Source organism: the organism of the source record quoted next, unplaced genomic scaffold, assembly GCF_019419815.1.
Source record: "Pyrus x bretschneideri cultivar Hongxiangsu unplaced genomic scaffold, Pyrus_bretschneideri_v1 Contig11, whole genome shotgun sequence".
NCBI lineage: Eukaryota > Viridiplantae > Streptophyta > Magnoliopsida > Rosales > Rosaceae > Pyrus > Pyrus x bretschneideri.
Window position 1 is genome coordinate 1,412,438 of NW_025999402.1, and position 21,399 is coordinate 1,433,836.

At 35.7% G+C, this 21,399-nt stretch overlaps 1 protein-coding gene across 1 annotated transcript; it reads right to left on the bottom strand.

Annotated features, from left to right (window-relative positions):
- Positions 1-1,106: 1,106 nt before the first annotated feature.
- Positions 1,107-3,232, bottom strand: EXP6 (expansin-A4). Its single transcript, XM_009343476.3, has 3 exons — positions 2,984-3,232; positions 2,478-2,796; positions 1,107-1,843 (listed from the first exon to the last, which is right to left on the bottom strand). Exons 1-3 carry the CDS (start codon positions 3,129-3,131, stop codon positions 1,534-1,536), a joined length of 777 nt encoding a protein of 258 aa, XP_009341751.2. The 5' UTR covers positions 3,132-3,232; the 3' UTR covers positions 1,107-1,533.
- Between the last annotated feature and the right edge of the window lie 18,167 nt (positions 3,233-21,399).

Below are 21,399 nucleotides of genomic sequence, written 5' to 3' on the forward strand. Positions count from 1 at the left end.
CTTACTACTATCGTAGCCTCTTGTGTCTTGGCACAAAGAAGGTATGAGAAGAGAAATTAAGACATTGTAATTTGTAAGAACCAACTTGGGAAATTCGGGGAAAGGGGAAAAATAAATATAAAATAGGGTGGACCAAGTGGTGGTAAGTTGATATCATCTTTCTTCGTTTAGGCTTTTTAAAATTCAAGTTTCGACATGCATGGCCCTCCACACAATCGGCTAGATTTCCTCATATGGAGCCATTTCTTCTTCTCTATCAGTATCCTATGTAACAAAACGTCATGAAATATCAAAAACTTAATTGCACCTCCATCCTTTTCAACTCTAAATTATCACCATTTTTTATTTCTATTTTTCATTATGTATTTATATGGACAATTTGTTTACAGATAGGCATGGTTATGTAGTCGAAGCAACTTCATCACTTTCGTGTACCCATCGGACGATAGCCTTTTCCAGGGTTCCTTAACATTCTATAGATGCATTCGAAAAAGGTGGATAACCGTGACTTGCCACCAGTTGTCCTCCTTTTAAAAGAAAAAAAAAATATTCTATAGATGGGTTTGATGCGACCGTTAATTCATTTGGTGGCGATAATTCTCGAGATTTAAGCTTATGGGTCATCTGATGAAAAATGCATTCCCCCATCGAAATCATGTTAAAATAAATTACTTGTATTGAATTGTCGAATTCCTAATTGCATCTAGACTATTTGTAATAAAACTCAGACGTTCCAGGTAGTGCAAGTAATCAAATTGAAGGGAATTTTGCACAAGTACCACCTGAACTTCAAAATATGTGCGCAAATTTCACCTAAACTATCAATATATTTAGTAGTGTATTGTAGGTTTTGCGTTGTGGAGGCAAGGCAGCAATCGACCTTAATTTGGGTGATGCATGTATGTTTTTAATTTGTGTAGCTTTTGCCCGCAATGTTGTTTTTCTTAGACGCATATGATGTAACGTTGAAGTTTATCAAATACAATTTATATTTTAATAAATAAAATACAATTAATCCATCGAAAAGAAAATATAAAAGTAACCCATAAACAGAAATTAAATTTGCAAAAAAAAAAGAAAAAAGAAAAAAGAAAAAAGAAATGAAATATACTAACTGAAATATATATCATATAAAATTCTAGAAAAGATATGGGTAGAGCTGCGGGATGCAATGTTGGTTATTTGCAGCCGCTTCAACTCCTTTTACACACACTATTTGGCCGGATCACCTAAATTTTTACCAGCCTCCCACTCAAACCTAAAAAAATAAAAAAAAGCACCAAAAGTAAAAAGTTGCCGCACACCACACTTGCAAAAGAAGTCGCTTTTCGACCTATCTTACCACCCAATTTTAACTTTTAACCCCACATCATTTAATACTTTACTTTTATACTCCCACCGCTTCCAAATTTTCCCGGGAAAATTAAGGAAAATCAGATGGCGGGAAATTAAACTTTGATAATTAAAAAAAAAGTTAAAAACCCAAAAGGAAAATTAAAGATAGTGGATAAACTTTTTTTTCCCTTCTTAATTTTAGACCCGGAAATTCTTGCCGGTGAAAGTTTGTCCGAACTGCCAATCAGCGGGTGCCACGTTGTGGGAGGTGGATGTGCGCCTGTCACTGCCCGTGACTCGAAACGACAGGGTCTGGCCCACCAGGTCTGCGTTGGATTGCCAGTTTTGTCCCCAGTTGCGGCTCATCGGCATCCACCCAGTGTTCGCGCCTTTTACGCTCACCCTCACGATATCCCCTGCGCCCGCGACGTTGGTGATCAGAACCAGGTTGAAGTAACGGAAACCGTTAATTGTGAATCTCACTCCGCCTTGCTTTCTGCACGGAACTCTGTAAAAAACAAATAATAAGAAAATATTAAACGGAGTCAAAGTTTAATTACTGCGGTTAAAAAACGGCTTGAGTAGGTTTGACTGGTAAATTTCGATGCGGAAATGGTGCGATTCCCCATAAAGTTAGTACCTTTTCAATACACGCGTCGAACGGCGTGAAATGACTAAATTATATGAGCCCTAACCCAGTTGAAAGACCTATCTACCCTTCATGCCTTGGCTAAATTACACTCAACTAAAACCAAGTCAATAGGATTTCCTAAAGTGTGGCTGGTTTGGTCATTTTATAAGCAAGTGGGAAAGGGGAAATCGTATTCCCGTTGGTTATTTTGGGGTACACGACGTAAAACGTGACGGATGCTCAACTAACAGAAGAAGGGTTCGGATGTTAAGGTCTGTTTGGTTCGCGAGAAAATAAAAACATTTCTGCTGTTTGGTTAATAAGAAAACAAGAATGTTCTTAACTGAGGAGCACTAAAGTCTTGGCTGGTTTCTCGGTGACCAAACATGATTTTAGAAAGCGATAAAGAAAGCAACGGCGAGGGTATTTCCGTCCAAACGAAAAATAAACACAGAAAAAGCGAAAGAAAAGGAGACTCAAGTGACTGTGACAGTAAGTTTGGTATACTCACCGGCGGTAAGAGACGGGGACGATGCCGGCCTTGTACTCGGCAATCTTGAGGAACATGGGCATGGCGAGGTCGAAGTGGGTGCGGGGAGGGTTGCACCACCCGCCATCGTCGCTGGGCTGAGCGAAGTTAGGAGGGCAGAAGTTGGTGGCGGTGACTAAGATGGAGGGGTTGCCTGGGTGGCACCACCTGGGGTCGTCGCCGCACTTAAGCTCGAAGCAGGCGCCGCAGCTAAGGCCATTGTTGAACAGAGCAGTGCTCAGTGCCGCCGTGTTGACGCCGTAGCCTTGGCTGTAGAGGTTTCCGTACCCGCAAGCGCCACCTGTAAGATACAGAGACAAATGGGGGTTTTAGGAGGCTAAGAGCCTGAGATTTTGAGTAGAAAACAAGAAAGTAAAACATGGATTTTGCAAATCAGAGAGAAAAACTTGAAAATTTGAGAAATGAAATGGGGGGTTTTTGTAATTTCTGTGAAATGGGGTTTTGAGATGAAGAAAATGGGTACGTACCCATGGTTCCAGAGGCGTCGTTGCCGCCGTAGAAGGTGGCGTGGGCGCCCTCCCATGATCCACCGGTGTAAACTCCTGGAATTCTAGCGTTGGCCGCCATGAAGAGTGAAAGCATGAAAGCAATGTAGAGCACGCGAAGGGAGGCCATTGCCGGAGAGAGAGAAAGGGGAGTGAGAAAGCACAGAGAGGAGAGAGAGTGATGAATAGGATTGGTGTTGGGGCGAATAGAAAGCGGGAAGAAGGTGGGGGTACTTATGGAGGTTGCGAGCACGCATTAGGGGTCTGGATATAATTTACCCCTCTAATTAATGCCCACTCTCATATCTATTTATTTATTTATTTTTTAAAACATTTATAATTCTTTTTTTCTTTTTTTTTCTTTTCAATTCTGTTTTCATATTTCCAGATATGTTTCTTGGGACACGACTCACCATTCATTGGGGAAACATGAATTGACGTGCATGTGCACCACACATGGGCTCTGTTCATGTTGATTTTGTTCGGTCCAGTGGGGGCAAGGTGAAGAACCAATGGGAGATAGGGGGATTCAATGAGATAACTTGATTATTTCTGAAATCTCAATTACAAAAGTCAATTACAATCGATAATAAATATGAAAGTTGTTTAGGTCAAAGTTATCCTTCTCTAATCGATTATTAAATATCATTTTATTATCTTAATATAGAAAATAAGAAACAAAATTTTTTTGGTTGAAATGTTAAAGGATAAGGGACCTCTCATAATAGAATTAAAAATGGTAATTTAGGAGACAAAACTTTAAACCAAATTTGCCAATAATAATTCCACCAATATTAAGACGTTTACAACATTGGTATAATCAATATCAATATCCAACATTTGGTTTGAAATTGGTTACAAAATTTGACATTGATGTTAACTATGACTTCAAATTACAAAGCTTTTAAATCCAGTCAGCAAATAACAATTATGTTGGATAAACTTTTGATGTCAAATATGCACAGTGGGTTTCACCTAGAATTTTGACATCTCCTTTGAAGATGTTCTACACATTCTATTTTTTTTCTTGCTACACATTCATGTTTAATTATATTGGTTATTCATTGATTTATTCAATCCGATAGTAAGAAAGGTTAAAAATGATATAAAAAAATCAGTTCTCATCCTACTTAGCACGAAATTAATTGTGAAGCTAGGCAGGGCCAACCCCATTTGATTTTTCAGATTGATGAGGGAACCTTAAGTATCATTAATCCAGCCACTTAGTACTACTGGTATAGTACTGTTCCTCTTCACTTGCAAGTGAGAGATCTTAGGTTCGATTATAGGCAAAAGCGAATTATCTACCCTAAACGGGGAATGGGGTGGGCATTAGTCTTACAATGGGCTAGCAATAATTTGATTCAAATTTGCATTTGGCGAGAATCGAACCTAAGACCTCTCACTTATAAGTGAAGAGGAATACCACTAAACCTAGTACTAATTGACGACTATTTTTTAATAATTAACAATTATATATGCCTTAATTTGGACCTCCATGTAATACAATGAGTAACCTCATGATTCAGGCTTTTGCATGAAGATATTGGAAACATGATCTCCTAGAGGATGTAGGAAGATGAACAATTTGGATTGTTGATATTACATTTAAAATTTTATCATTAGTGAAAACATAGCTCAAAGTTTATAAGGTCCCTAGAAACTATATAACATCAACTCATATTTTAGTTAACCGTAAAATATCAAAATGTTATATCAACGATCTGAACCGTTAGTTTTTCTACATCGCTAAAAGATCGCTTTTCAAAAAAGAAAATCTAAAAAATGAAATTCGGTGAGTAGAATAAAGCGTAAACAACAATCGACGGTTAAATTTAAATCTAAAGTTTATGGATTATGGTGTCGAATTTAGGAGTTGACCCCTTCACGAAAGTTGTAAAACTTGCCATTACGAGTGATTGTATATTTTTTTCACATTTTTCACACTTCTACAATAATTATTATTTATTTTGCACTCAAATAAAAAAACACTATTCATGAGATTTGGAGAGTTTTAAAAATCTAAACTACCATGTAACAATCGTCTAAGCGTAGAGGATGCAATCACGAGTATTTATATATGCTTTCACATTTTTCAAACTTATAAATTATTGATTATGAATTTTTATTTATGTTGAACTTCCTTAAAAAATACTATCCATGAGGGTCTGTATGGTTTTAAAAATTCAAATGATGTTGTAGTTATCCTCAAAGCATAGATGATGCGATCACAAGGGTTTGCATATTTTTTTCACATTTTTTGCACTTGCAAATTAATTATTATAATTTTTAATGTGTTTGATATATTTTTTTTAATGTGTTCTATAATTTTTAATCCCACTGTTTGCCTATAGTATACTAAAAAAACATAAACAAATAAAACTTAAAATTTTAAAGTACAATTTAAAATATATGCATAAGACGGTCTTATTTTCCTCATATATTAATTAATGAATATGTAGCAAAGTCAAAAATAGCAACAACAATGCAACAAAACTGCAAAAAAAGAGGAAACGTAAAATCTGGCAACATCTAGATGTCAATCTTCCTCAAATTAAGGGATTAGACTTAATAGAGAATCTCATGGAAAGAGTTTATATAGAATAATAATACAATAATACATATTTAATAAACAATATATACAAATCCATTATAACTATTGTATTTTATAGTAAGTTTTTTTAGTAGTTTAAAAAATTAAAATCATCACAATAATTTTTTTTCTTATTGTGTCGAAATAGGTTACTTATCTGGCGCTACAGCCTATGAATTTTGTTTTAACAGCTGCTGTCACATCTCGACCCGGGCCTCCACCACATCCTGGGCTCGACTCCATCGTAGCACGATATTGTCCGCTTTAGGCCTCGACCACTCCCTCATGGTTTTGTTTCTGGGAGCTCACACGAGAACTTCCCACTGGATCACCCATCATAGGAGTGCTCTTGCACGCTACTTGCTTAACTTCGGAGTTCCGTTGGAACCCGAAGCCAATGAGCTCACAAAAGGCCTCGTGTTGGGTAGAGATGAGAATATACATATAAAGCTTACAGGATCCACTCTCCTGGGCAATGTGGGATGTTACAATCCACCCCCTTAGGGGCCCGACGTCCTCGTCAGCACACTTTCGGCCAGGGATTGGCTCTAATACCAAATTGTCACATCCCGGCCCGAGCCCTCACCACATCCCGCCAGGGCTCGACTCCACCGTAACACGATATTGTCTGCTTTGGGCCCCGACCACGCCTTCATGGTTTTGTTTCTGGGAGCTCACATGAGAACTTCCTAGTGGGTCACCCATCATGGGAGTGCTCTCGCGCGCTACTCACTTAACTTTGGAGTTCTGATGGAATCCGAAGTCAATGAGCTCCCAAAAGGCCTCATGTTAGGTAAAGATGAGAATATACATATAAGACTTACATTATCCACTCCTCTAGGCGATGTGGGATGTTACAGCTACTACTCGGGATATCTACAGATAATGAGAAGCTTAAAAAATGAAGGAAGAAAAACTTGTTAGGAGAGAAATATGCCTTGAAGAATCAAGCCCATTTCAGCGAAAGCCATTGCTAGCTAGCCTAGCCTAGCTAGTGTTTTTCCGTTTGTCACTCTCATGTAAACCTGTTAAGGACGCGTTATGAATGGGTTCTTATTATGTGATCAAATAATGATCGAATTAGTTATCATGTTAACCTGAAACTCATTATCTTTGTATAGTTTACGTGTCGTGTTAAAGAAAAAAATACTATAATTATTTGGGATATTACTTTCACTCAGTTACTTTTTCTTTCTAAACATTTATGTATATTTTCGTCTCTTGATTCTCCTATAATTTATTTAATTTAAAAGTTATAAATTAACAATTTTTTGATGTTTAGTAATCATGATAATAACTTCAGCGATGTGTGATCTCAATAATATGTTTAGTCAATTATTTTTCAATGTTAACCACCAAGGGGTGGCCAGTGGTTTGGGATGAAATTAGGTTCATATTTCACACAGTACATATTGAGTTTGATTCCTAACGCTGATGAATCGCACGATGGTAGTCAGGATGAGGTTGAAATAAATTTACTGAACTCCCAGAAGGGTGGAGCCGCCAACTTATCTGTTAAAAAAATAATAATAATATATATATATATATATATTTTCAACGTTGTTTATTACAAGACATGTAGCGGCACGCTCTCCATCCCACCAAAAGCATGAAAATCTTGCATCGATCCACAATTTGTCCGATGTAAGTTGTGAGATTTGTTTAAATACCAAACCCATTAAGGAAAACGAAACAGTAATGAAACTAATTGATTCTTTTTGCTCAAAGAATGCTTGAGAATATGTACTCTCACTCTCTCTCTCTCTCTCTCTCTCTCTCTCTCTACCTTATCCTTTTATTATATGAACTTTTCCCCAACTTGTAATTTGGGGAAAAAATTAAGTCCAACCAAAGCAGACATGTTTAAAAGATCAAGGAAAACAATACAAAATTTGGGCAGCATAAATTACAAAAAAAAAAAAAAAAATTCCGTAGAATTTGTTCAAATTCATGAAGAACAACAGAAAAAAAGGAGTAAGTGGAAGCCACATTTGGCTTGGATCACAAGCTGAGCCATCAGCAATGGCTGCAATTTGTTGAGAAACTTGGCATCTTCCCCTTTTTTTTCGTGAAATTAAGTTTGTTTTGTAAAATTGAAAAAACGATAAGAAAGATGAACGTGGGACTCCAAAGCCCCGAGACCACCACCTCCGACTCTCCTCCTAACCTTAACTACAAGGGCACAATGGACAAAATAGCAACCTTGAGACTTGAGATAAGTTCCAAGCTTGTGACTCGACTTACGGTTACAAGTATAGTGAAATTCTTCATAGCCTTTTCGGACCTGAAAAAAGTAAATAATCGTGATTTGTCACCAATTATCATTTTAAAAAAAAAATTAAAAAATAAACTCAAAGTGTAACGACCGTAAAACTTTGGGACCCAATCTCTCCGTACATCCTCATCCGGGTATGAGGCTTAAAAAGGGGTTGAGGACGGTTGGTTCTTTTTGGAATGGTTGCTTCTTTGTATGCAATGAGTAATTTTTCTTTATAGTTGACATGACATTATTTCATACAAATGTTTTTTAATTTCAAACATTTATTTTTTGTATCGTCGACTAGAGATGATACGTAAGAAGAATTCATTTGATAAGGAGGACGTTTTGTCATCCATATAAATCACTACAAATTGAAATTTCATAATAAAAATATAACTAACATAATTGTTGATTTGTTTAACACATGTGAAAGATAAACAATCTTCAAATCTAATGATTTTTTTTGAGAAATAATGTTTTAGATGATAATAAAAAGAATGAACGATTCTGATTTTAACGTTTGTTGATGAAATGTTGCTATGTCATCTTTGATAGATAAATGAATACTCACATATATAATAATGACTAATTATTGTTTGTAAGCCATATTCTTTGTGCGTAGAACAATTTATGTGAAACGGATTTGCTTACCATTATAGTGTCCTAGTCTAACACTGTTCAGTGGAAAAGAGACATACACAAAGCATTACATTATTAAATCATTGACACGACATTGGTAGTGAATCCGTTTTGTAGAAGTTCTCTTTCATCGTGCGGCTCATTGGCCATGAGCCTTAACCATAAGTAGGACGCACCTTGGAGGGTTCACTGTGATGCACAACTCCTGCTTACTGGGACGAGCTCGGCTTTTATTCCGAGTTCTCGAGTCCCCTTCCGAGTAAACTAGGTAAACCAACATTTTGGATCAAATTTATAAATTATATGATGTGTTATTAATAAAAATTAAGCACTGTTAATCAACATTAAGTAATAATTCAATTATAAACAACTACGTCATATGATTTATAAAATATGTTTAAATAGATGTCACATAGTACTACGGTCTAGTGGTATTCTTCTTCACTGGTAAGTGAGAGGTCATAGGTTCAATTCTCGCCAAAAATGAATTTGAACCACATTATTGCTAACTCATTATGAGGTTTAGTCCGTTCTTCCATCCCTTAGTGTAGATGATATTGTTTGTTAAGAAAAAAATAAAAAAAAGTGCCTGACTCCCTCCTTTACAATCTAGTTGCCTATGATTGGGTTGAGCACATGGCACGTCCACCAATATCAACTGCCTGCCCTCCTCTTTTGTGAAAATCCATTTTAATAGCCTCCATTTCTTTTTCCATTTATAAACATCATGCATCTAGTTCGGAGAAAGGGAATTCAATGATCTACTTCTTATTTGAAATATTCAAAAAATAGAAATATCTTCCAACAAAAAAAAATGTAAATATATAATCTACATGTATCAAGAAGCAGAAACCCAACTTGAAGGCTACTTTACAAATATGTTAAATTGCTTCAATTGTATCTTGAATTTGTTGGGGGCTAGTGTAAGCTTATTATCTATTTAGCTTGTATATGCGCTCATGAAAACTTCTCGATACTCATTAGCTAATCTCGTGACGAAAGATGTATAAAAATGATTGAACACTTGTTTGGATGACAAATCTTTTTCTAGGGTGATCCTTTTAACGACTTGAGTTATACAAGTCGAAGAGATATCTGCGTGGTTCTAGCAATTGAAAACCAATCAAATTGTACTGTTATATATATTGTCTCAACCTAAACTTTCGTGAGTCGTGAGTTGCATTAACAATTCAATAATATAACATGCTAAGATGAATTTACATTGTATTAAAAGACTACTCACAATTGGAGAATTGATGTGTACCTTAACCCTAACCAAAGGATTAGAAGTAGTAGTTGCAAGTTGCTAAGTATCTAAGTAATGCCCATCAAAGACCATAAGGCGCCGTGAGTCAAAGGGTGGAGGGAGGGAAAGACCAAAGAATGATGATTCAAAGTTCATACCTGGCTAGCTAGCTGAAAGTTGAAACCCTAATTGCTAAGATCATCATCCAAAAAGGTTCAATATCTCCATCTAACTGGAATTTTGTACTTGAAGTATCATAAACTTGTCCTACATGAGTGCTTTTAATAATAAAAAAAAAAATTGGTTATTATGGCGCAGAGTCTTTTGAATTAGGCCCAGTCAAATTTTTCGTTTAACTCAGCATTCATGTTGTTTCGATTAAAAATCTAATTTTGCATTTATTTCTTACCTATACATTCAGTATCAAAATTCAACCAATGGTATCTATACATTCGGTATTAAATCCACCTACGGTACCTATATCAAATCACAAAATACCTATAAAATGGGTATCAAACCCGCCAACAGACTTTCATGAACAAAGATATATACAGAAGATCGAGTAATCAACCTGTAACTAAGGTATTCTACCTCTATTATAAAATCAAGTTCATTGCAATAATTCACCTCTCAAACCGATATCATTTTTCATTTACTTTTGAGCGTGAGCTTCTCTATGACCAGATCATGAAAAACTTATCGAACGATTGTGTTTGAAAATAAAAAAAAATTAAATTTCAAACTAAACAATCCAAAAAAGAAATAATATTTACAACATTGATGACAAATGAAGCAACAAATTCAAGGCGTCGTTGCTACATGCTTGCATAAAATTAAAGCAGAAAATTCATATATTTTTTTTTTGACCTACGCTCTAGAAATTATAATATCAAAAATCATAAGTTGTCTATTGGGGCAATTCGCTTATCTTATTTTAGCACACATTTTACCATAATTTTTCATATATCTTTTAATTATAGAATAAAATAGGTGGGTAGAGACATTCGAAGGCATTAGGAAACAGCATATAATATGTAACGTGATGCTCGCTTTGCATATATGTGGCATTGTGATATACCTAATCAAGCCAATTATGGGGTTTTGCCATCCATCACTGTAATATTTTTTGGTGATGCGGGTTTCTGTCAGAATAGTGGGAATGCCATGTTAGTACGTCGAAGCGCCTTTTCTGTCTTGAGTGATACCAATCCGCCCTAGATACAAGACTAATCTGCGCCAGAAGAGTGCCCCATTAGACCAATCAAAACGAAGAATTGCATGAATGAAGGAAAGAGATAGAAAATGAAAGAATACCAAATAGGTGATTCAAGGAAAAGGTGCGCCTAAATTCACCTGAACAGGAAAGGGGGAACTCATTCTACTCATTGCTTGAAAGCCCTGCTATCTCTTCTTCATCAGCCAATGGAGGCCCCATTTTCTAATACCTCTAAGAAATAGGCGTATTGAAAAGGTTCTTGATTTCCTCATAGATCAAAATTTTAATATATTTTGTAAATCATATGATATGGCAATTGATGGTCGGACTTCTTTTTTACATTATTAAAAAAGAAGTCCATCCATCAATCGCCACATCATGTGGTTTATGAAAAATTGTCTAAAAATTTCGTCATCCTAATATTTTACTATAAAAACCTCGAACCAAGGGAGCTAGCTATATATGGCTAAATAAATTGGACAAATATAATCATGTTACCATCGTGAGATAAATGGAGAAACATGAAACATGATCAAATGATAATACCCGCACACTAAATTTGACAATATCATAATAATGCATGGATTAATCACTTTAGCTAGTATTTATTCTGCAGAATATCCCACAAAGAGTCAATATTATAGTCTCTGCGCAGTTTTAACCTACATGTTATGTGTTTCCTTCTTCTTCTTCTTCTTCTTTGTTTTATTTTGGTTCTTACATATTATTCTCACGTGACAATGTGTCAAAAAAGGTGCACATATGTTGCTTTGACCACCACCTTTAATTGCGCGTTCATTTGTTAATGGACTGTTGGGTTGAATTGTGTATAGGAAATACTTGTGTTCATAAAACGCTTTTATACGTCGAAAATTTTGTTAAAATTTCAAGTGCTTTATGATTAAGTACATTTTCAGAAAATATTGAAATTGTTTTAGTAACATAAAACACTTTTGAGTTTCTGTTACACTAAAAACTATAATTTAGTTATCTAAAAATGCTTTTAGCATTCTGAAAACAGTTACGACGAAACCCTCAACTCAAAAGATGGCATATTGGTGATCTTATGGTTAGAGACTAGAGATCGAGTACATGTGTGGGCTGGTAGGTGTAGCCAGCTAGCTAGTACTTTTTTATGGAAATGATTCTCTCCGGATCCATTCCTTCTAATCTACTAAGTTTAGGGATTTGGGTCATTGAAATTTGATCCAACGGCTACAAACAGGGATCCACTTTAAAAGTTATAATAACTTTAGCCGTTTAATCAAATTTCAATGGCCCGAGTCTCCGGACTTGGTCGGACTTGGATTAATTAGGTCGAAGGGATCCGGAGAGGATCCCTTTCCCTTTTTGACACCTAATGTGTTTTAAACTTAAAAGGTGTCCCACTCATGCACCGAGCAACCAGATCTAGCAAATCTGCCAGGTCATCATCATCACCAATATCGATCGGCAATGGAGTTAAGAAGGTTGGCTTTTGCCTCAACTAAACAGCACCAACCCCATGCATGGCAAGACATGTGAACGTGCCACCCAGATCGCCTTTGAGCCCTACCTCTTCGATCTCTCCTTCTCCTCCCCGATCCAAATTTTCCACGTTGTGTAATGTGAATTTGTGAAGGAGATTAGTGAGGCATGTGATGAAATGTGTATCGATGGTGTTGCTTTTGCTTATTACGTACGTACTCAGCTGCTGCATACTGCAACACTTGCCCCACTTGGCCCCCCTCCCAATACGACCTTCCACTTTTGTGTGTACGGAACTCAAACTTTGTTAATTAATTCAAATGTATCAAGTCAATATGCAAGCATGGGCTTTGCTTAGTTTGTAATTTGATCCCCATTTGTAATGTTTCCCATCATCAGTCGTCTTTTTATTGATTCTATACATTTTATTTTGTTAGTGTGTTTATAGCAAGTGGGTACCCGATTCAAGAGAAAGAAAGAATGAGCGAAATGCAAAACAAATTTCACAACCATCTACGTTGACATAAAAGACTATCGATGAGTGCTAATTTTAATTGATGTAACGCATAACATGACAATTGATTATTTGTTGTAAGTAAGTGAGATTTAAGTAAATAGAAATCGAAAAATAACTTCCATTTCTTTAGCAAATGAGCATGCCTATAAACAATCAGTATTTACATACATGGATAATGCTTTTGTCCCCCAATGGGGGTCTTACTTGTCATTTACTTACGTTTAACGAACTTTTACCGTCTAAACATTATAATCGGAACCATTTATTCTTTTTATATATCATCATTTAACGATCACATCTGCAAAATTATGCTTAAAAAATGGACAGTTCATCATGCGAATGCTACTCGTTACCAAAACTGCTGATTGGTTTAACATATATGGATAACTAAACGATTTCCAAATTGAATAATAAAGAGAATAAACAGTTCCAATTATGTGTTCGACTGTAAATATTCGTTAATTGTAAGTAGGGGGAACAATAGTAAGTCCTCATAAGAGGGACACAAGCATTATCCTACAGACATTTCAGTGCTTAAGTGGCACCGATTAAGACTAATAAATCTCTAATATCTAACTAAACTCTACTAATTAGCAAACTGTTTTGACATCTAACCAATAGAATCTGACTTCATAAAAAAATAAGTGAGATTCAAAGAGGCCGAAATATGTAGACAAATGAAACATTTTTAATATTTGAAAAGTTTAAATATCAATTCTTGTTGATAATTCAAAAATAAATTGATAAACCAATGCAACATTTGATTTAGGGTTTCCAGACATTTCTTTGTCTCATTCATCGATCATCATATGGATGGTGGCTGATTGCTTTCTAAAAGGGTTGACTTTGACTACATTGCATGTCTACGGGTGAATACACAAGCTTTTTGGGATCCAAGCACGATAGCATGCAATTTTAGGATTATATATTTCAGAGGAGCATTAGAAAATACTCTTTCATCATGAGCTTTCTCTTCGTATAGCACTCCATTCCAACGAAACGAGATAGTGCATTAAAAGTTTGCATTCTTGCTATGCCGCCCACTTACATATATAATTAAGTTATTATATTATTTGTTTGCCTCCGACTCCAATCATGTCTATGGATTATGGAATATCGATTAATGGGAGCTTCTGTCAACTTCGCTTCAAAAGTTGGTTTCATAAATTGCTTATATGAGTTAAATCCCACTACGTCAAAGTCAAACAAAACAATAAACCAATGCTAATGTGTTGGGTTAGTTTGTGTTTTTATAACAAAACAATATTTAGAGAAGTCGTTAAATAATTATTTTTATTTTTCGTTTCAGTTTTCAAAATCAAGCCAAAACTTAATCATTCACCCAAGTAGCTTGCGGGTTTTGGTTATCAACTTTTTAAATGAATGCTGATAACAATTATCAAACAAGTTATTTGTTTTCAGATTTCTTGTACAATGAGAATTAAAAAGTGAAATGTCTATTTTTCACATCCCGGTTCGGGAGGGGGACCACTTCTCGGGTCCACTCCACCACCGTAGCACGATATTGTCCACTTTGGGCTTACCATTCCCTCACGGTTTTGTTTTTGGGAACTCACGAGCAACTTCCCAGTGGGTCACCCATCATGGGATTGCTTTAGCCCCCTCTCGATTAACTTCGGAGTTCCTACAGGAACCTGAAGCCAGTGAGCTCCAAAAAGCCTCGTGCTAGGTAAGGATGAGAATATACATATAACTATCACTCCCTTAGGGCGATGTGGGATGTCACACTATTAAACAAGCTTAAATTACTCTAATTTATGAAATATGTATTTGAATGTGAAGGTAAAAGGGCAGATACTTTGCTCTAGCTAATTGCCCTAATTAACGTATGCATTGTAATGCTTAAATGGGTTGATTATCTATTTTCTTTATTTTCTTTCTTGGAGCTTTGTTTTGGGTTTTAACGGACTTTATTGTGACAAGACGGTTCAGTCTATAAGACCTATGTTAAAGAAGTATCTTAACTATTCACAATAATAACTCTAAGCTTGTTTAGCGATAAGTAGACACCCAATAATAACACTAAGCTTTTATTTACTTTATATTTGGAATCTTTAGGCCTAGCCATTTGATAAAAGAACAAACTTGCTGTCCATTTCGAAATAGACCAGCCGATCAACAAGAATTAATTAAATGAGTAATGGGAATTCTAAATGCATGCAAACCAACATGATTTATTCTATAAAAATGATAAACTTTCTATATTCTAAATAAAAATTAAAAAATATTTTTAAAACACAGCCATGCATGCCAAGCAATGTTAGCTTAATTTCTCAAAGTAAAATGTTGAAGCTTAATTACTAGTTATATAAAATTTATGGGGTTGACTATAATAGTTACATGTGTTTAATCTGACGGTCAGATATATTATTGTGAATTTATGTATTTCATACAATCATCATTTAACCGTAACAAAATGTGATTATATTAAATACATATAAGTATCATTGCCAAATCTCAAATTTTTAGAGTTGAGCCCTTGCATGACGGCAGGGGTTCAAACTCTATCGGTGGCTAATCTAATATTTAATCTAACATAATCTATCGTTTGACAAAAAAAATAAAAAATCTCAAATTTTTATATACAAAAGAAAAAAATTATTCTATTTATGTGTAGGATGAGAGATGAGTTGGCCAAGGGCCATACATACGTATAGCTAAAGTATCAATGTATATTATTGAGGTTTGACCATTGTTTAATATTTTAGCTATGATCCGGAGCAGAGAGTGACCATGTTCAAATTAGTTCTGCTGTTTTCTAATCAAAGGACAATGCTCCAAATTATTCCGTACCCTCTGATAAGCAAAGGGATTTTCATGTTAGCTGTCACCTGCCTATCATTAAATTATGGTATTATACTTATCGATGACTCTAATATATATTTGTTCATATAAATTACAAACTCACATTAATTAAACAACATTAACATTAGTATTTTCCTGTCTGTAGAACATAGTAACATGCTTATAGTGTTCTAAATTATACATTATTTGGCTTCATCTATTGACTTAATATTTCTAAATGCATTGTCGAATTTTTGACTTTTTGATTTGTGTGTATATAATTGTTGTTTGATACCAACTTGGACTTTTAATTAACAAGAAAAAGAATGACACGGTTTGCAGAAACTGTGTACGGCTAATTCTATGTTGTGAGTTATATTTATTTTATACATCTATAAAAGAGAACCGGGATTTCTTATTGATCACTCCTCAGTTGCATGTTGTTGAAAGCATTTGTCATTTTTAATGGAAATTATGTCTTTCTTATTGTACAAATTACTAGTTGAAAAAGTCTTTGTTGACTGATTACTGGAAAATGATAAGGGGATTCTCTCAAAAGGCTCTTCGTGAACTATCTATCACTTTATGTTTTTTGCACAATATTTTATAACGTTAGCACATGAATTGATGTTAAACTGTGAGATGATAGATAGTTTATAGAGAGCCTCACATTTAAGAGAATCCCTTAACACTTCTCACTTATTTATATATCTCCTTGACATGGGCAATCTCTTGATAGACCATCACGCAGCATACATGGTAGATTATTTTTCCCTTTTTCATTTGTATAGATGACATAAAAATAAAAGTCATAAACAGTGTAGAATTGTCGCACTTGTAAGCTTCCTAATCTAATATCATTAGCTCAATTAAGCAAATACATTGAAAATATAAAAAAAATTATTCCAATCGCGGAGATTGATTCGAATTCATCTAAGTTGTGCCGCGATGAATTCTAGTGCTTCCATGAAAATAAAACCTAGATATATAAACCTACTTTTAACAAATACATTGAAAAGAAATAAAATCTTATATATTGTCTAGAGTCAAATCCGAATTAACGTCAACTAAAAATCAATACCATTCAAGAGTTGTCACAATTAATATTTGCTAATATTAACTACTTTTAAGTTTCAAAAAATACGAAAATAGTAAAGGAATAAGAACCTATGTAAATTCTCCCACATGAGAGAGCTGTGTGAATATGCCATGAAAATTCAACAAAGAACAAAGAGTGGCGTGGACGGTGTGACAAGAAAGATCGACAGCAGCATGCCATCTGGTGTCGGTGAAAAAGCAAGCGATCAGAGGGGTCCTCTACGGACTACTTTTCCCCTGACCTATCATCCATCAACACAACTCTGGCAGATTTTCTACTCTTTCCATGTGATCTCTCACTTCTCTGCGTCCCTTAATTCGTCCAAACACAATTAGGGTTTCGACCTCACCAGAACGGTTGCGACCTCTCTCAATCGGACACGTACATCACGAACCATTTTATATTTGGTGTTTCTTTTGAACATGCATGCATATGTAGTTTCGTCTCATCATGTTTAATTCAAATTAGGGTTCCTACGATGCATCTGGGACCAACAATGTACAATGTGAGTTTGTAGTGAATGTTAACACAATTTGGTTAGTGCGATTAATCTGTACCCTAATAGAGAGGAGCGAATTTTATCAATTTTATGATGTCAATGATGTGTTTGAATTTAAAGAAGTGTGATCTTGCGAATCTAATATTACTCTTGCATTAAAATTCAATGTGACTTATTACACACTACAAGAAAATGGGATAATTGTGACGAAGCAAGTGCACTTATTGCTGAGGTAGTTATTTTTAAAGTGTGACATACAAGAAGTAATAAAGTTGTCATACATTGGACTGTTTGTCACGCATTTAACAATAACTTGTAAGAATTAACCTGACCTTTAAAAACAACAAAGAAGATAATGTATAGTAGACTTCAATAGTGAGCTTCTCCTCTCTTGCAGAATCAATATACTCGACTTACAATAGGTCTCTTAGTCCAATTATGAGCCGTCATTCTGTTAGAGCAAGTGTCCCCAATTTATATAGACGATTAATCCAAATGATTCCCTTATTAAAATCCATATATGATCAAAATATAAGTGATAAAAACCAGTTTACATACTAAGTCCAATTCCATGTAAATTAGCACAAGTAATCCTTTTTTCATAAGCTTTTCTAAACCAATTTGAACTCAAACATCCCAAAATACACGTACACTTATGCTCATATTCTAACATAGTTACGCCAACAACAGCTATACTTGCTCCGTGGCTGTTGCTTCCTTGAAAACAGTGTTATAGCCAGGGCAGACAATTATTGAAATGAGTTACCGACAGAAACACCAAAATGAGGTAAATATTCTCTTTACTCCCAAAGACAACAGTTATATTTCTTGCATGGTCGTTTAATACATGCACCTATTAAGTGTACGAGCTTTTGTTGGGCAGACTGGGACCTTTACAAGGATTTGCTACATTAATATGTGTATATCATACTCTGATGTGATTTACAAACAAATCAAAACATGTGATTGATATCTCAGATTAGCATGTAATGTTGGCAGAGTTGGGGAACACCTGCAGAGGGGCTGACTCAATAAAAGGACATGTCAATGAGTAGTACCCATCAAACTACTAACTTCGATCGGACCAAAAATAAACTCCTAATTTTCTGAACAATAATGTTGGTTTGGAGAGATTTTCAAAATGAGTTTCTCACATTGCCCTTTAAAGTTTTGAAATTGTATCAATTTAGGTATTATGTATAATGAATTGGCATGAAGTCTGTAACTAAATTGACATGTAAATCACATTTACACCGGTATAACTGGCTCGATCTCGGTGTTTCTGCCCGGCCCCTACTACCATCATCAAGTCCCACATATATCAATCCCTCAAACATGTTGTAAGGCCCTTTGTTTTCTTTTGGATCGATCCATGAAACCATCAGCCGATAATCACAACCCAAGCCATGTGTTGGAGTTGGCTGCACAAATGAATCCCTTCCTTTTGGTATCGGAAAATGAGGAATCAAATTCCAAACCTTGTTTAACATTGAGAAGAGAACTACTAAAGATCTATTAGACCACATTGCTCATGCCTCTATAATAGTATGTAACCTAAGTTTTGCGTTTGATCTCGATCATTTGACCATAGTTCATAATCATTTCGATGATTTTGCTCTAATCTTGCATTTTAAGCAAAACAACGTCAATTTTAAGCTACTATACATTTCATCATCTATTTTCATTTACTAGTGAAAAAAATAGGACATCCGATAGTAAGTGAGCAAATTGAGAGGTTCCTCCACCTGTTAAGTGCACACACCCTCTCATTTGGTAGTTAGCTAGCTACCTCATCATGCATGCCCATTTGAGGACCAAAACAGAAGCCAACCCTAGCTAAGCTAACAACCGTTCATATTATGCCCTAAAGGTGTCGAAGCAATTAGGTACAGCCTCACAAATGGGGGACACAAAACTAGTAAAGGCCATTGGAGATCATGTGTCCATGTTAGTGCACTACTACTACACATGAACCCTAATTCAATTTTTCACCATATATCTTGCACCTTTTAGCACTTTAATTTAGCCTCTGAAACATGTGAAACCCTAGACAAGTATTATCATGTACGCAGCTTTGCTATTTGATGATGAAGGATCCCTGTGAGGTGAATCTTGTGAAAATCCTGGAAAATTTCAATGCAGTTTTTGCAAGCAGCAGCTGCAGCACAGAAGTTTAAAAGCATGTCTCCCTTGCCGTACGCGGCTTGAAGGCAATTACTACTTACATTTTATCCTCTCACGTGACTGACTGTAAAAGCTAACATGCACGATGCAGCTATAGACGACAACAACTACCACACCAAATCTTATATTATTAAATGGGATCGGCTATAAGAATTCTATAACAACATTGGGTACGGTTTTGCACCAAATCTTCCGTTTGCTCCAAGTACTTCATATATTTTACGATGTAGCTATTGACATCTTCTCAAAATAAAATATCGGTAGGGTTGTCTAATTTAAGTAATGTCTAGTAGGACTGCTTGATTAGAACAGCATCAAGTGAAATTGGACGAAATTCGATGAGACTAAAATATGAATATAAAAGAAGTCACGCTTTAGTAAGAGATGCGTGCGGATAACATGACGAGACACCCGTACCTAAGTTTGTTATCCTCACGTAAAATATCGGTAGGGTTGTCTAATTCAGGTAATGTCTAGTAGGACTGCTTGATTAGAATAGCATCAAGTGGAATTGGACAAAATTAGATGAGACCAAAATATGAATATAAAAGAAGTCATGCTTTAGTAAGAGATGCATGTGGATAACATGGCGAGACACCCGTACCTAAGTTTGTTATCCTCACGTAAACCCATAGCCATACTAACGTCTCTAATTCTGCGAATTTTAGAAGCATATGTTTAGATGGGTGGCAAAAAATAATTGGCATTGCAGAGGCATAGAAAAAAAAAACAGGAAATAACCATAAACAAGAAACAAGTAATATCAATTATGCCAAATGGTACTTTACCCCAGTAGCGAAAAACATTCATGTCTATGCATTCTAGCTCTAGTTCGATTCCCACTGATTACCTTTCCCCGAACAACTACCTATTAACCCACTAAACGCAATCTCTCTATTGAAAAAACAGGTAATAGCAAGTATCAAACTGAAACAATCGGATCCATTTTATTACCATCTTGTGCAAATTGACTAACCACCACCATTCCACAAACATTGAAGGTCAACTGCGAACGGAAAATTAACATATTTTACTGATAAGATTTACAAATGCACCACTTTTTCAACACTCGTTATTTCAAGGATCCCATAGTATCTCGAGTTTTCTCAAAACTTCAGCTATGCAAATTTACACCATCGTCTGTCTTGACATCTTCAAATTTTCTGATTCATATACTATTTCTCAAACTTCTGCTAGTTTCGAATTGAACAGATGATATACAAATGCTTGCTTCTAAAATCAATCAAAATTCGATGTGGGAAATTGTTTGGGCCCAAAATATTATGATTAGGCCGAGCAGCAAGATGTGCTCGGCCCAAGGTAATGACACATGCTATGGGCCAAATAATGAAACCCGGACCAGCTGGCAGGGTCGGCCAGATCCTATCTTAAGTAGTCCAGATGAATGAGGAAAGGTCGAGGAAATCCTGGTGCGACCAGGATTCTCGACCGGCAAGGGATAAAGCTTAAAAAAGAGGAGAATTCAGAATCCCAGTAGGACTAGGATTGTTCGAGCTAAAGGTGAGATGGGACAAGGACTCCCAATCCAAATCAGAGTGGGATTCAAGGAGCGAGGTGCTATAAATACAAGAAATTACGCAATAGAAAGGACCTTCAACATCAGCATACAATTGCCCCGCGCAAATTCTCTCAAACACCTTGAGATTTTTTCCTTTTCTTTTCCCGCTGACACACCTTCAGTTTGGATAAACAGCACTGTGGAAGCAACCGGTGAGCACCTTCAGTTTGGATAAACAGCACTGCTGCCGCAGAATCAGCCGACCGAGAAACATCTTCAGTTTGGATAAACAGCACTGCGTCAAGGTCGACCGATTATCTATCTAAGTCTCGGCCGAGAAAGGTTTTCGAACCT